Raw genomic sequence first — 15,948 nt, 5'->3', positions numbered from 1 at the left:
GTTTTCAAATGTATACTTTTTTATAATCGACTATCCAAGAAATAAATTAAAGAATCATGTTGAAATAGAAGTATTTCTACTCCTCCCTGGCTGAGTCATCTGTAGATAATAAGTACAGTCATATAGATTGTACAGGTGCTACATAAAAAAATCTTGATACAAATTATTAGGTGATCATTTAGAATAAAATGATCACCTATTGTTATTGTACAAAATCTTTATTGGTTATCCGCAACGAAGTTGCAGGATAACCTCTTGTGATTGTACGAAATCATCATCATCATCATCATCATCATCAACTTTTTATTCTTCTTCTTTCTTTCTGTATGATTTTTGTGTAACGCTTTTCTCTGAAACTTGCAAACATAACATTTTGTTAACTATGTTAACATTTTGACATTTATGTAACGTCTTCAAGCGAAGCTTTTCATGATGTTTACAATTGCGCAACGTGACGTACGCGCGATTTAACGATTTTCTCGTATTTAACATATGTCGAAAACCAAATAACATTTTAAAGTGAAACTTTGCAAAAGTTTAATTTATATCATGCGCTAACTTTCTGTTGAAAAAAAAATGCGTGTTTTACACAAAGTTACGCGCGCACGCGCATTTAAAATTTCAAAATGCGCGAAATTAATTTATAATCAACTTTCTACGCGTTTCATGTCGTTTTAAGCATGTCAAAAATTCCCACGCGTGCGCACATTTTTACGTGTGCGGTGCGCACGTAGCATTGAAAACGTATTTTTTTCGTGTGATTTATGTTTTTCCAGCCTTTTCATGTAATTTTACCAAATTTTTAACAATTTCGACTTAAAGATACGTCATACGAGCACGTCGAATTGGACAATTTGCGCGCGTTTTTTATGAAAAGGTTAAAAAATTCGTTTAAAATATGCCTTTTTTTAAACAGTCGTAATTTCTAAACTAGACGGTCAACTTTTTGTGGATGGCATATTCTGGAAGTAGATGAGTTGTAGATATCGGATCAGGTATTAATATGGCTAACCGGACATTATGACGTCATCGTATGGCCACGCGAATATAAAATTTAGGATTTTTGTATCTTTCGTCATAGGTCATCACATTGAATAGAGCGCATCTCCACTTATCCGTTTTCCATTTTCACCCCGATTTTGATATTGTCTAGGTCAATCAACTATCTTTCGCATGAGTGAAAAATATTTTAATTTTTATGACGTCATCATGCCTAAAAATTGAAATCACGTGTGGCATCAATTTCATCTTTACAGTAAATTTTAATCTGTTATAGCTCGTAAGAATAAAATGTGATAATCACGATTAAAACTTTTTCTGGAAGCTATTGGATTGTAGATACGAAATTATGTTAAAATGTTGCCAATCGGATGTTGTGACGTCATCATATGGCCAGTTAAATAAAAAAGGTCGTATTTTCATCTTTTGCGTCATAATTCATTACATTTAAAAGAGCGCGCATCAATATTTCACGTATTCAAATTTCTTCTACACGCTAATACGTTGTTGCTGAGATAATTTCCTTTCGGAATTGCTACCTTCGCGTTTCATTTTAAAACCGTCAACATGTTAAAAATTGCAATAAATAGCGGGTCCCGTAATTTCACCAATTCTATGTATGTCACTGTATGTGATATGGATACAGATTATACTGTGTATACTATATATGAATTTAAATAATAAAATTCAGCAATAATAATATATCATATTCTTCAGTTCAGGTCATAATGCCAACGTGAAAACTTCCTTTTGTCCTCAACCTATCCCCTTAATGTTAATGTTGCACCACTTGCGCGGCGGATAACCAAACTCGTCAAAGTGACGAGTTACATGTCTAGTTATTATTGTTATTCTTCTTTCTGTACACTTTTTGTTCGTCAAATATCTCAAAAAGTTGAATAGCAATAATAACAAAAAATTCACAATGTCTTTCAAATACTTTAACTTAGCCATAATAAGCTTTTCAGCGTGATCACTCATCCGTGACGTCACGTATACGCCATTTTGTGAAATCACATTATCAATCATATATCCATAATTCATTATCACATATTTATGAAATTCACTACACGTAAACTTCAGGTCAAGGGTAAAAATATTAGCACGTAAAAACGCGCGCGCACGTAGGGTCATGCGTGTGGAATCGCGCAGTAAAAATTTAAAAAGCTCAAAATTACATTTTAATCAATTTAGAGCATGAATTAGGCCATTTGTGTGTTTCAAAAAATTACTGCGCAAAAAAAATATTTTGCGCGCGCGATACTTACAAAGCGTAAAAATTGCAATTTTTTTATACAAATCGCGTTCTACTCACCATCTTTAGTACATTCACCAAATTTGAGTAAGTTCCGACTTAAAATAACGCTATACGAGCAGGTTAAAAATAACAAAATGCGCAAATTAATTGCATCAAAGTGCTGAAAATGGTGAAAAATAAGGCCTTTTTAAAATGAATATAACTCTTCAGAATGGCAGGTGACCCCCAATTTTTTTAACTTATTCGGGAAGCCATTGGGTTGTAGATACATATTCATGTACACATTAGACGTACAAAATGGTATGACGTCATCAAATGGCCACTTAAATTTAAAAATTAGTAATTTTTATCTTTTTGTGTGGGTTATCACATTCAATAGAGCGCATCTCCGTTATTTGAGCCCGATTTTTGCCAAAATTTTAGTATGTGCTTACTCAATTAATTATCTTTCTCAATAGTTGTCAACATTTTTATTTTGATGATGTCATCATGTGTAAAAATTTTAATAACCAAGGTCGTATAATTTCAGCTACACCATACATTTGAATATGTTATAGCTCTTCAGAATTAAAGGTGACCTTGAAGATTATAATTTATTATGAAAGCTGAATAAATGTAGATATGAATTCATATAAAAATTAAGCTTATCGGATGTTGTGATGTTATCATATGGCCAGTTGAAGTTAAAACGTTGTTTTTAAATTTCTTTAGTCAAAGTTATACAAATTTCAAAGAGCGCGCATTGCGCTTCTACGTGTCAAATTATCTTCCAATCCTTATATTTATTTGCTCAATTCATTATCTTTCGAAATTGTCATCTTCGAGTTTATTTTGATAATTCCATCATATTAAAAAATTTGAACATGATGTGGGTCCCGTAATTTCACCTATGCTACACTGTATATAGATATACAGTATATACTGTACATATTGTATATGACACATAATAGGCACAACTCGGCACTGTAAGCGTATATCAGGATGGTATACATCAACATTTTCCTATTGTATGTTAACGTACGTGCATGTTTAAAAAATATTAATGTCAGTAAAGCGATAAAAATGATCACCTATAATTCGTCAAAGTGACGAATTAAATTCTAGTTGATTTTTCTTTTTTATGACGAACACAGGTAATACAGTAGGCTTAAAAACATCAAATTACAAATTATAAATCATTTTCATATTACTAATTTACTTGTATTGACAGTATGATATTGTACACACCCAATTTAAAAAAATGTTATTTATGTTTAGAAATCTTATGAATATTTTTTTTAAACAACGGCAGAAATTGAAAATTTAAACATGACTTGATTTTCTTTCCCTGAAATATTACATAAAATAAGAAATTAACCTCTTTAATAAAATAATTAATATTAAATATTAATTATATTAATTTATTGTCACAGCAAGTGGAGTAGAAATTATTTTATTATAATAATAATAAAAAAAGAGTCTGGCAAATTAAGTACCGAATACTAATACTATAATAAGATGTAACTTGACTAAATCTACTAAAAATACAAAAAGAAGTCAAATAATAGTGTGATTTGTATCCAAATGAAAACATACAGTATAGCCCTTGGTTGGCTTTAGTGTATATTTTTAATAGGCCGATTCCTACCACTACTAGTAAAGTTTTAATTTAGTTTTAATGTATTTTCTTACACTATTTTAAAGTAAAGATTGCAATATTGTAAAATACGCTGACGATACTGTAATTAATGGTTTTCTTTGCGATAGTAAGCATAATGTAAATGAATTTGTTAATGAAGTTGGAAGATTTGTTAATTGGTGTGAGGATATGAACTTAATACTTAATATTACTAAAACCAAAGAGATGATAATAGATTTTCGTAAAACCACAGTTGAACATAATGTAATAACTATTAAAGAAACCGAGGTTGAAAGAGTAACCCAATACAAATACTTAGGTACTATAATTGACAACAAATTAAAATGGGAGTCAAACTCTCTCATGATTTCCAAGAAGGCATCTCAAAGGCTCTACTTTCTCAGAAAACGCAAGCAAATTAGAGTTGATAACACTATTTTAATTCTATTTTATCAAAGTATTATTCAAAGTATTTTATCTTTTAGCATTGGATGTTTTTGTGGTAACTTTACTGAAAATTATAAGAAAAATATTGAGAGACCACGTAAAATTGCACAACGTATTATTAAAGCTGATCTAACGCCTTGTTCATTTATCTATGAAAAGAGTATTTTTTAAAAAGTAAACAATATTATGAAAGACCCCACTCATCCGTTACATTACTGTTATAACTTAAATAGATCAGGCATTAGGCTACGACCTCCAAGAGCAAATCTTTGTAGAACTAGAAAATCCTTCGTTGTAAATAGCATTCATATTTTTAATTCTAATGTAAGACGTTAATGCAATTTTTAATAGTTTTACATTTTAACAGTATTTTTAACTTTTTATCTTGTATTTTTAATCTGTTATAATACTGCACGTTTTTAAATTGTTGCAATATTGTTGTTTTAATCTACCAAGCAAAGTGAATTTCAATTTTTATGGACAAATAAAATTTCTTGAATCTTGAATCTTGAATACCGGTTCGCAAATTTAGTCCGGCAAATCTTACTGGCACAAAACCTGCTTCACGAGAACACCGAGTCGTGATGCCATTTGGTCAGTAATTCAACGATCGAAACAGCAGTATTATAATAATGGTAATAATATTCTATATTCCAGTGATGCGTAGAGATGTATACATTTAATATAATAATTTTGTCCATTATGGAATTATGAATTTTAAAGTAACTTGTTCTACGAAAATATACTTGCTGCCATGCTACAGTATGTTATTGCATGGTTATTGTTAATTCTGTTTAAACTTTGTTTGCTAACTACAGCATTATTGTTGTTTAATTGATGATGCCTATTTTAATCCTCTGTTTAACGAGGCACAGCAGGCTATAGCAGCAGGAACTTATTATACTAGCACAACAAACACTAGGTCTAGTCTAGGGCTGCTACCAGCCGTTATGCATAGCGTAGGCACATTCACATTCTCCCTACGCCTAGGACGGTCCATGGAGTGGCCTACTAGAAGTTACTTAGTTTAGAGAGGTACTATAAAATGTATTATTAGGCCTAGCTAGCTTATATTTTGACCTAAACACGAGTATATACTAGGCCTATATTATCACTATACACTTACTTCCTTAGTTTACTAAAAGTTCCCATCTTTTCAATTTACATGAGTCAATATCCCTGGGTTTAAGTACGTGCTTAGTTACAGAAAACACGGTGGCGTACTTCCACTAACGACAGCCGCCATCTTAATACTAAAGTTAGAACATTCCATTATAAATGGATGACTTTACAAATCCAATTACAATAATGTAATACTTATGTACATAATTTCAAAGCATATGTCTATTTCATATGTGAAAGAAATGTTTGAATAACTATTAAATTACTCCATTGACATATACAAGCTATTTTTGTATAGTTTTGTTTTACTTATTTTGTTAATGAATATCATAAGTATAATGGAATGTCTGTTTTGTTCGCTCTTTCCGCATGAGCAATCAACAACGTGATGATCGATGATGACAGATTTTAAGCAAAGAACACTACTGTACTATCTTAAAATCCATTAAGAAGTACTGCACTAGTAATATTTTTGACAACTAAGCCTAGTCTATATATGTTTCTTAGTTTAGCATACTATACTACACTAGCCTACTTATTATATATTGGATCTAGGCCTCGACTAGCTTCTATTCTAGCTAGGCCTACTAACTAGGCTAGGGGTAATCTAGGCTGGTAGTACTACTACAACACTACTACTGACTGTCTGTACTAGCTAGGCCCTCCTACCAGGCCGGAGTTGTCCTTCTAACCTAATACTAGTACTAGTAGGCCCATTGCCATCTCATTTCGTGGCTAAAGGCTGGCTAGAATTGTAATGCCTAGAGGCATTTCAATTCAAAGCAACATTTATTTACTCCTTTCATATACAAAATTGATTTCAATAAACAATATAATAATATTTAAACAAAATTTAGGAAGATGTAGGTACAAGCCCAGAAAGATGAAAACTTGTATAATAAATAAGTGCTAGGCCTAAAGGCTAAATAAAACGAGCATAATTAAAATATTATGCTGTGGTTACATTTACGACAGTGGAACTCAACTACTACAAGTATTTTTTTGTTCATTCAAAAAGAAATTGCATTTTCACATGACCAAATATTGGGAGACTCCTATGCTTATATCAGGAGAGTTGATGTCTTAAAACCACTTTTCACAATTTAAATATTTGTGCTTTTTTTTCATGTTTAATTTTTTATTGTCATCAGTGGGTGTGCACTCTCCGTTTCCAAAGAAACTCAAGTCAGAAGCTAAGAAAGCAGCAAAGATTCTTCATGACTTTACATTCCCAACTGCATCAACAGGTCCAGACAAATTAATTCCAGGTACAGTAAAGTTACATTCTTAATTATCAGACTATAATTCATTCAATCTTTTATTTCGGAAACTCTGGTCCATAGAAAGTAAAAATTAAAGACTAACTACTACTACTCATCTCAGGATGACATTCCACCTGGAGAGCATCTTCGACTTAACTAGGACGTTGCTTATAATCGTTGAGATTAAAATATTTTTGCTTGCATTAAGTCTACACATCAGGCCATATATTGATTTTCTTAACAATTCATAAAAAGAAGGAATTCTACATTCCGTAAACATGAGGCTGGCACTGCATAATAGTCTATTAGTGTCTTCAGCCACTTTTAAAAAATTCCGCATAATGCAACTATGGGGCAGGAATATTTACAATCGCAGACACTTGTCTACATGTCAGTGCGCAATTATTTGTCAAGACTCTCATTACTAAATATTAGGTTTACTATGTAGATCTATTTTAGAGGGAAACATATGTTTAAGATTACAGTATCTTTACAGTAATTTATTAAAATATTATTTATTTTTTCCTCAGCTGGCCTATTTCTGTCATGCCGTGGTATTGCTATCATAACAGTGTTTAAAGCTGGCTTCCTTGTGACAGCTAGAGGTGGAAGCGGTATTGTTGTATCGAAATTAAAAGGCGGAGGTAAAAATTCATTCAGACTTTGTTTAAATCCCCATAACGGTCAAACCGTAAACAATCAAACCGTTATTTATAGTACTCAAAGTAAAGTAAGTTTGGTTGGTTGGTTGATATTGCATAACTGCTACAATTTTTTAATCAGGGTACCCGAGTCTAGTACTCTCTCATCTTCTCCTCCTCTTCTTCTTCTACTTCTTCTTCTTCTTCTTCCATCTGGACAATATTGAGTAAAAAGTGCGATTTATAAAGTACTACTCCTCCCTTATTTGTTGTAGTATTGAGCTGGAATTTGGCATGAATATACTACAGGGGCATGTCCTCAAACCGGATGCAGCCAAATCACGTCTCGAAGATGATACTGTATAGCCGTATTTGGTAGCGAGGTTATTTACATGTGTATGTGACGTTATATCCGGTCTTATGACGTCATTACAGCTTCTTTTGCTGTACCCTGAGTATCGAACATTCGTGCTTGTTAAATAGAAAGGTGTTATATCAAAAGGAACAATGTTTTAATATGTTGTAATATTAATACTTAAATTATTTCTTTTTTAGGCTGGTCTGCACCATCTGCTATTGGGTTAGCTGGATTTGGTGGGGGCTTTGAAATAGGTGCCGAAGTATGTGCTACAAATGATGAGTAAAATATTTTATGCAGGCAATGATGATCATCACAGCGAGCTATGTGCAGCATGCTACACCTTGCGTGTTATATGTAGCATGCTTATAGCAGCATGCTACATGCCACATGCAGCATACTAAAAACAGTATGCCACATGTAGCATACTACATGCATCAGACTACATTCAGCATGCTACACATAGTATGCTACATGCAGCATGTTACATCTAGCATACTACACTCAACATGCTGATGTAGCCTGCTACACACACCATGCTACTTGTAGCCTGCTATAGCTACTGCTAGCATACCACATGCAGCCTACTACACTTACACGTAGACTGCTATACTCTGTCTGCTACATGTGCAACCAGCTACGCTTGTGCTCACTGTAGGTATCTTCTATCTATGGAAACCTCTGATGGTTATTGTCAGTGCTCTAGCAAATTTAAAGGCTGCAAATCGGCATGTTTTCTAATGTTTGTGATATTAAAATGCTGTATTCCACCCTTGTCCTTTCTATAACCCTCATAAGTATTTTATATCTGTATGAAGAACTGTTATTTTAAAAACACAGTTTCTAAAATTACTTCCTTAACTTGATGAGTTATATAAACACTAATCATTTGTCTTTACATGTAATATAGGATGTCAGAACGTAACTGCTGTCTCATCTTTGTGACATTGGGTTTGTTTTCAAATCTGAATATTTTGCTTGCTTTCATTATGATTATATGCACTATATAATAATAATAATAGTACTGTATATTCATAGTTTGTCTACTCTAATACTGCCTTTTATTACTGATGACTATGTTACTGTACTGCATGCTCAAATCACAGTACTGCAGTCTATTGCTCTGGAATGAAGTTACAAACAATCGCAATGGAAGTGGCTATTACACGATCAATTATCAAATGTATTATTTTATATTGGCACGGGTGCCTAGTTCTCGCCGTGCCGATAGACAGAATAAAGGTGCATGGTTGACCTTTCCCAAAGAAAACATATATACAATAACAATACCATAAACTGTAATGATGTCCTTTTAACACAGTCACAGTCTTATCATTGGCATAGTAATACATATTAATTCTATTGAATCATTGTGTACACTATTGCATGAATTTTATTACATTGAAACATAGATCATCATCATCGATTCTCCACTGAAAGTAGCTCTTTATTTTTACCCAATATTGATTATTGCATTAAAGTGTGGGCTTCTTTCACCACTCAACTATAACTCTATTGAGATTCCAACAGTCTTCTCGACTAATGTGGACTTTGCAGGATTACTGGCTTGGTGGATATTTACACATACATTTTTCATGGAAAACCTCATTCCAAAACCTCTCATTCATGCTGGCATGGTCACCCTTGTGAAATATGCACAAAATTCACTGAAAACATTGAAATTGCTGTGTACAACATTATTTTTAAATTTTGCTCATTATACTGTAGCTCTCGCCTAAAAAAACTGATGATACTCGATGAAATACAGTAATGGATGTACTTTCTTTCTTCTTCTAGGTGACCGACTTTGTGATCTTTCTGAACAAGCAGAGTGCAGTGGATGCATTTGCAAAGGGAGGCAATGTTACTCTTGGTGGAAATGTGACTGTAGCTGTAGGGCCTCTTGGACGAAACATAGAGGGTGATGTTTCAGTGCGTAGTCCTGCTGCCATCTATACTTACAGCCAAACCAAAGGACTATTCGCTGGAATCTCTCTGGAAGGAGCTGCTTTAATTGAAAGAAAAGATGCAAACAGAAAGTATGTTAAGTTTTTTTAGACATGTGCGTCAGTAAACACTGCGCACGTGACTGGGCCAGCCATGTATTTGCAGGACATTGATTTAGTTTTTACCAGTTTAATAAGTTAAGTGATCTAGAGGTACTGTAGGATTCAAGATAGAGTCTCTCCCAGAAGCATATTGTTTTTTGCACGATAGTGTCCACAATTTATCATATATAGACATTAATATAGATATATACTTACAGACCATACTATCTCAAGTTATCTTTATCTTCAATTTATGGGTCAAAATAATAAATATCATGCCCTCTGTTGCTCTTTTTATTTTGCCGTGTATTTCACTCGGTTTCTTTTTTTTTCAATTTGTACCAGGTTGGGTAAAATTCACTTAAAGATAATGAATATACATTCCATTGTATAAAGTTATTGGTCTATAGACAAAACACGTTTTTTGCTGCCACATACTTGATATTTATAGATTCTATGGGTGTGACATTCGAGCTTTTCAAATCCTAAGTGGAGATGTTGAACCACCTGATGAATGTGAGCCACTCTACAAGGCTTTGCAGCAGCATGTAAAGTCTGGTATGGAAGCACTTGGGCAGATGGCTAAGAAGGAAGCTCGTAAGAAAGGCAAGGAAGCTATGGGAATGGCTAAGCTAAGTGTAATGAACAGTATCAAGAAGGATAAAGGCAAGTTTTAGGAGTCTGTGTTGTGTGCTCACAATTGTGAAAGTAACCTCTTGCATTTCAACCACCAGAGTTGGTGACTAGGGGGTCCTCCAATGCTGGGTAGTTGCATTGAGGTTACTCATGCTCTGAGGCCCTAGGCTTCAGCTGTGGGGCACCTGAGTTTAGCCAGTGAGCGCTCATATAATCGTTATGCCACTGACTGCCAAATTGATAAAACAAAGCATTGATTTATACATCATCATAGTCATCATTTCAGCATTATCAGCCTGCACGATGAAGACCCCAAGCTGGACCCATTTCTTATTCAGGATATGCCAGCAAATGCTACAATTCCATCTCTCCATCTTGTTTTTGTCTTCCTCAGTATTATGTGATTTATACAGTACACATTTTTATTTTTGACAGACATTTCATCGAAAAGTGAGCATAGAATTGATAATAATAATAATTCTGAGGAAAAGATCAGACCTGATTCTAAACGCAAGAGTGCTGATGCAATTGATTCACCTAAGACAAAGACATCCATTTTCAGCAGAAGCTCCAGAAGTAGCAACAGAAGTGCAATCCATTCTGGTCCAAACTTACAGCCATTGAACAAACCAGAATCAAAGAGTGCTGATTCAAGTCCAACTAGCTCGCCATTAATTGGTTCAAGGCTTTCTTCATCTGGAAAAAGCAATAAAAGTGGTTTTATGATAGAATCCAGAAGTTATTCCAGAAACATGAACAGGACATCCAAAGCCCAGCAGTTTCTTTCAGTTCAGACAGAAAACAAAAAAACATTAAGTACCTCAGGTAAATTTAAAATCCATTCTGTTGTGAATTATGTGTATCTTTTTAAGACAAAGTTGAGTTGACTGGTCTAGAGGTTAAGTCAATGGCACCACAAAAACCACAGCGATAAAATCAGCACAGGTCCAAATCTCTACTTGGCCACAGTATTGGTGGTAGAACAAGTCTTCTCTGATAAGGACTCCAGTGAACCCATCATCTTTTTGAAGAGAGTACTGATCCCTCTCATCCTATTACAGATAAACGAATCAGCTCTGTTAAGAGCTCAACATGAAGGGATCCTTATAGGAGATGGTGTAACATTCTAGTCTACTGTGCTTTGTGTTGGTTATCACTAGAAAGAGAAAAATACAAATCCATTATTGCAGTAGTTGAAAACAACTTTTTGAAAAATGAAATGCTGTGTTTAAATTGAATTTTTTTATTAAGTTGTTTTTAATTATTTAATAATTTACAACTTTCATCCTCTGAATATTTAGATTTAACGAAAGCTGATTCATGGGACAAGCCAATGATTGGGATTGCACAAGAACCATTTATAGCAATTCTACCCTGCGACCTTACCTTTGCAACAAATGATCGAATCACCATTATTACCCGGACCGACACCCAATTTGATTGGTGGGAAGGAGAGCTATATGGACGTGTAGGAATATTTCCTGCCAACTATGTCAAAGTGATTGTGTAAGTCAGAGCAATGACTAAATTCAATGAGTTAAAAGAGATACATAAACTTGCCAAATTTTGTTAGGAGGGGTCTCATGTCTCCCGCTAAAAGTGCAATTTCTCTCAATTGTTTTCAAAACATCCCAATATTGCATAACTTGACCATACAATACAATACCAAAAGCAAAACAATTTGTGAAATTTAATTATCTATGCCAAAGAATGGTCTCTTGAAGTATTGTGTTAAAATAAAATTTATATAACAGATGCATTTTTACGAATGAGAGTACGTTTATTGTAAATACATAATATAAAAATAACGCTTAAAAGAGAACGACGTTTCGACTCCATCATGGGGTCATTATCAAGTCCAATGAATAAAATATAAAACAACAACTAATTAAGTAGCACAAGCCAAGGGTCAAAGTTTAAATAACAAAAGACCTATTGTCTAACATCCTGTCAAATGAAAAGCTTAGCTTTTACAGAGTCACTTTGTTTATTCAGACTAGGTTTTAATTGTCTGATATACAACATTTCATAGATAAGACAGTCAAATTTGTTTTTGCATTTCCTAAGTATACTAAAACATGAATTAATTTTACTGGGATTAACAATCACTTTATGATCCTTCAAATGCTGTCCTATTAAGCATCTACTATGTTCAACAATGCGTTGGTAGAGGTGTCGGCATGTATATCCAACATAACTTGCATCGCACAAGTCACATTTAAATTTATAGTATGTTGTGTTTAGCTTCATTTAGTTTATTTTTGTTTACAATATTATGTATAATACAATATATGCAATGCTTAAACATTCCAAATATGTGCAATTATAAACATTCTTTCATTCAATTTTGTTTAAATGTCAATTGTTATAAAATATGCCAATATGTACAGTATTATAATATATATATTTAGTTTATGTTTCAGTATTTTCGTTCACAATTTTGCAGGGTAAACAAGTACCGTAGGCCTAAGTTATTTATTTTTGTTTCAGTATTTCAGTTCCATAGTATTATTTTATTGTATTGTGCTACATGAAATATGAGATAATTTTCTGGGTTTGATCTACTTTCTTCCTGCTCCAAAAACTAGTCATCTATTCATTATGAAATATTGTTAAATGTTATTATTAGATTCAAATGTTATTAAAAATTGTCACGTTTCGATATTACTATCATTCGTAATTAATTATTCCACACAATACATATATGCATGGTAGGCATGACGAAATTCCAAAACAACAAAGAATCAACAACCCCTTCCCACGTATGCACGTCCAAACATGTGTTTGGTTTTTCACACATCAGTGCACCTCATTAGCATAATCACGATGTTGAATTCTATGTGAATGCTCTTCCTGCCAACGTGATATTCAATATTAGCAGGAATAGCACGATAAAATCTTATTTGAACGTGCCTATTCAGCTAAATCCATTCGTCGTTCTCTAATTTACATCTCATCTTCTTTATTTATGCCCGTTTATGCATTACGTCATTCAATTTAATTAACCACGCATAACGAGTTGTAACTAGCGCCATCGCAATACTACGAGCTGTGGATGTAATTATGCTAAAAATAGTTTACAGGTTATATAGGTTACACATGTGCAAATAAATAAATTAGAAATCAAACAGATTATAAATTGGCATTCCGACAAGGAAGAGTTCTTTTTCTATTAAACCTCAATTTAATGAAGTCATGATTCGAAGACCTATACCCATGTTTTCAATATCAGCGGGTATCATGCAATCATAACAATTTGTGTTCAATGGCGGCCATTTTGAATTCCAAGATGGCCGCTAAAATATTTAAATTTATCAATCTTAAGCAAAGGCATTATAGTAATGACCAATGAAGGGTTACCCATGACTGCCAGAATATGTTATTTATTACCAATATATTAATAATATCAGGGAAGAGTTATTAACTCTTCCCTGATAATATCCTACAAAATCGTTCAATATATTTTCATCAAGAATTTAATGAATTAATCAGAAATAATGTCCCATGGCTGCCTTTTTGGATTTCAATATGGCTACCAAAGTTGATTATTTGTGTTAATTATATTTAAGTACAGACCACCATGAATCAAATCTGCCTATTATTTTATTATTTACTTTAATTTTTGTCGATATATTTCGCAATGTTTGGATGTAGAAGCAACAAAAACTTTTTTTTTCATGCTGCTGCTCTAGCCCGCTACGTCCCATGATGACTACTCATTCAGAAGCTAAGGCAAGCAGCAGTTATAGTATCTAAGGCCGACAGTTTTGCGACTTTGTAAACTCGACTATAATTTATAGATCCCAGCTGCTGGACCCAAAAAACGTCTGGGAAAAGAGAGTCTATGAGGGCTCATGGTTGAACGATTTTGGGTTCTTGCCCTTTGATTGGTTGACGCGAATCAACAGACTGGGAAGACTTTTGTCACGTTGTCTCTAGAGGATATTCAGTTGCATGCCTACAGGCTGAGGTCACACTAATTAATCATAAATATATCTGAAGAAAGATGAGTAAGTTTAAAATGTCGAGCAGCGTTTTTTGTAAGAAATATTTCTGGTTTATTTTGTTTCATTTTCTTTTTAAAATAACGCTTCCTTCCGGTCTGGCCGGGAAAACAATTTTTCAATCAATCAATCAAAATAACATTTATTTCCTTCATTCATAAACTAACAAATATAATTTCTTACAAAATACAACATGAAGGGGACACAGATTTCAAGAAACAAAGATTCTACTGAAAGTGCCAACCGAAAATAATACTAAAAAATACAATTTAAAAACAAATATTATAATATTATAATTCTGTTTATAATAAAAAGATTGCTATAGCCATAAAAGGTAATGTTGTAGGCCTATTTCTCTTACGATTTCCTTGAAGTTAGTTTTTCCTTGATAATGATCACTTCATTTATACAAGAAGGAAAAAGCTCGGTGGTAAAAGGGTACAATATTGATTTTTGATTATATTTGATTTTAATATAAAAAAACCCTTTACCATTCAATTTAAAGTCTTGATGATTTCACGATACCCCCGGTTGAATATATGGGTATAATTATTATAGTAATGACTATGTGTCCTCAATATTGGGTAAACTTGTATATCATTGATGGTGGCCACTCGGGTTCTTACTGTTTGTGGTCCTTTTTTTTTCCTTTGGTGATGTTATTATAGAGCAACTATGGGAAGTTTAATGCTTAATCCTTCCATTAAAGTGCACTATACTTCTCTAAAATAAATCTTGATCGCTCTACTATTAATGTATATTATAATAATCATGTGAATATATGCACACAAAAAAAAACACAACAAACCAAAACCTATTTAATATACACAGTATTACATTTTGGTATGCAATATACGATGTGCATGTTACGTGTGACAGTTCAGTATATATACTGAATACATTTACTTTATCCTATTCGTGCCCGTGGCACATAAGGCGCACAACTGAATAGATTTATGGGTTTATTATTCCTTGTCAACGTATACAGTACTGTATTATTAGAAATTATCTTCATTAGAATTTGGAGTATATCTGTGTTTTGTATTCATAAATAATCTGTTACTTTCAACCGCATTCAAGTGGCCAAAGATGTTTGATATCATTATTGCATGAGTTTAGTTGTTTTGTTTTTTATTTGATATTCATAATTAATCGAGGAAATCCTAGTTATATACCTACGACAGTAGCAAAACGTTGTAGTTATCAGTCGACTCACTGGATCTGGCTCAAAGATTTGGAAAAGTCATGGTTTGTGCTAAGATCTATGGATATATGATAGTTTTCTAAAAACAACAATCATCGCTAGTATAGAATGAACTGGACTCTTCCCATTCAAAAATCACAATTCCTGTATTTGTCGGGCTGAAAATATTTGTCTCAAACCATAACCTGATGGGGAACAAGGTTCATTATAACCGGCCCACTGCAAGCAATATACCCGATTTAGACCACGAAAGATACTATAGCGCCACGTGACCCAAATAACATTGATGATGCACGCGCGCAAGTATCCCGTTGCGATGCAGCGCATTTCCCCATAGCAATAACCTAGGAA

General features: G+C 33.4%; 1 protein-coding gene across 1 annotated transcript; it reads left to right on the top strand.

The window, feature by feature from the left end:
* The first annotated feature begins 5,852 nt into the window (after positions 1-5,852).
* On the top strand, positions 5,853-12,976 carry LOC140054196 (SH3 domain-containing YSC84-like protein 1). Its single transcript, XM_072099100.1, has 8 exons — positions 5,853-5,907; positions 6,596-6,712; positions 7,237-7,350; positions 7,903-7,967; positions 9,503-9,744; positions 10,205-10,419; positions 10,825-11,214; positions 11,691-12,976. Coding segments are annotated over exons 1-8 (1,353 nt in total). The 5' UTR covers positions 5,853-5,906; the 3' UTR covers positions 11,900-12,976.
* Positions 12,977-15,948: the final 2,972 nt, after the last annotated feature.

This window comes from Antedon mediterranea, chromosome 7 (genome assembly GCF_964355755.1).
Source record: "Antedon mediterranea chromosome 7, ecAntMedi1.1, whole genome shotgun sequence".
Classification (NCBI taxonomy): Eukaryota; Metazoa; Echinodermata; class Crinoidea; order Comatulida; family Antedonidae; genus Antedon; species Antedon mediterranea.
The sequence above is the reverse complement of the archived record's forward strand: the minus strand, read 5'-3'. Positions and strand labels throughout refer to the sequence as shown.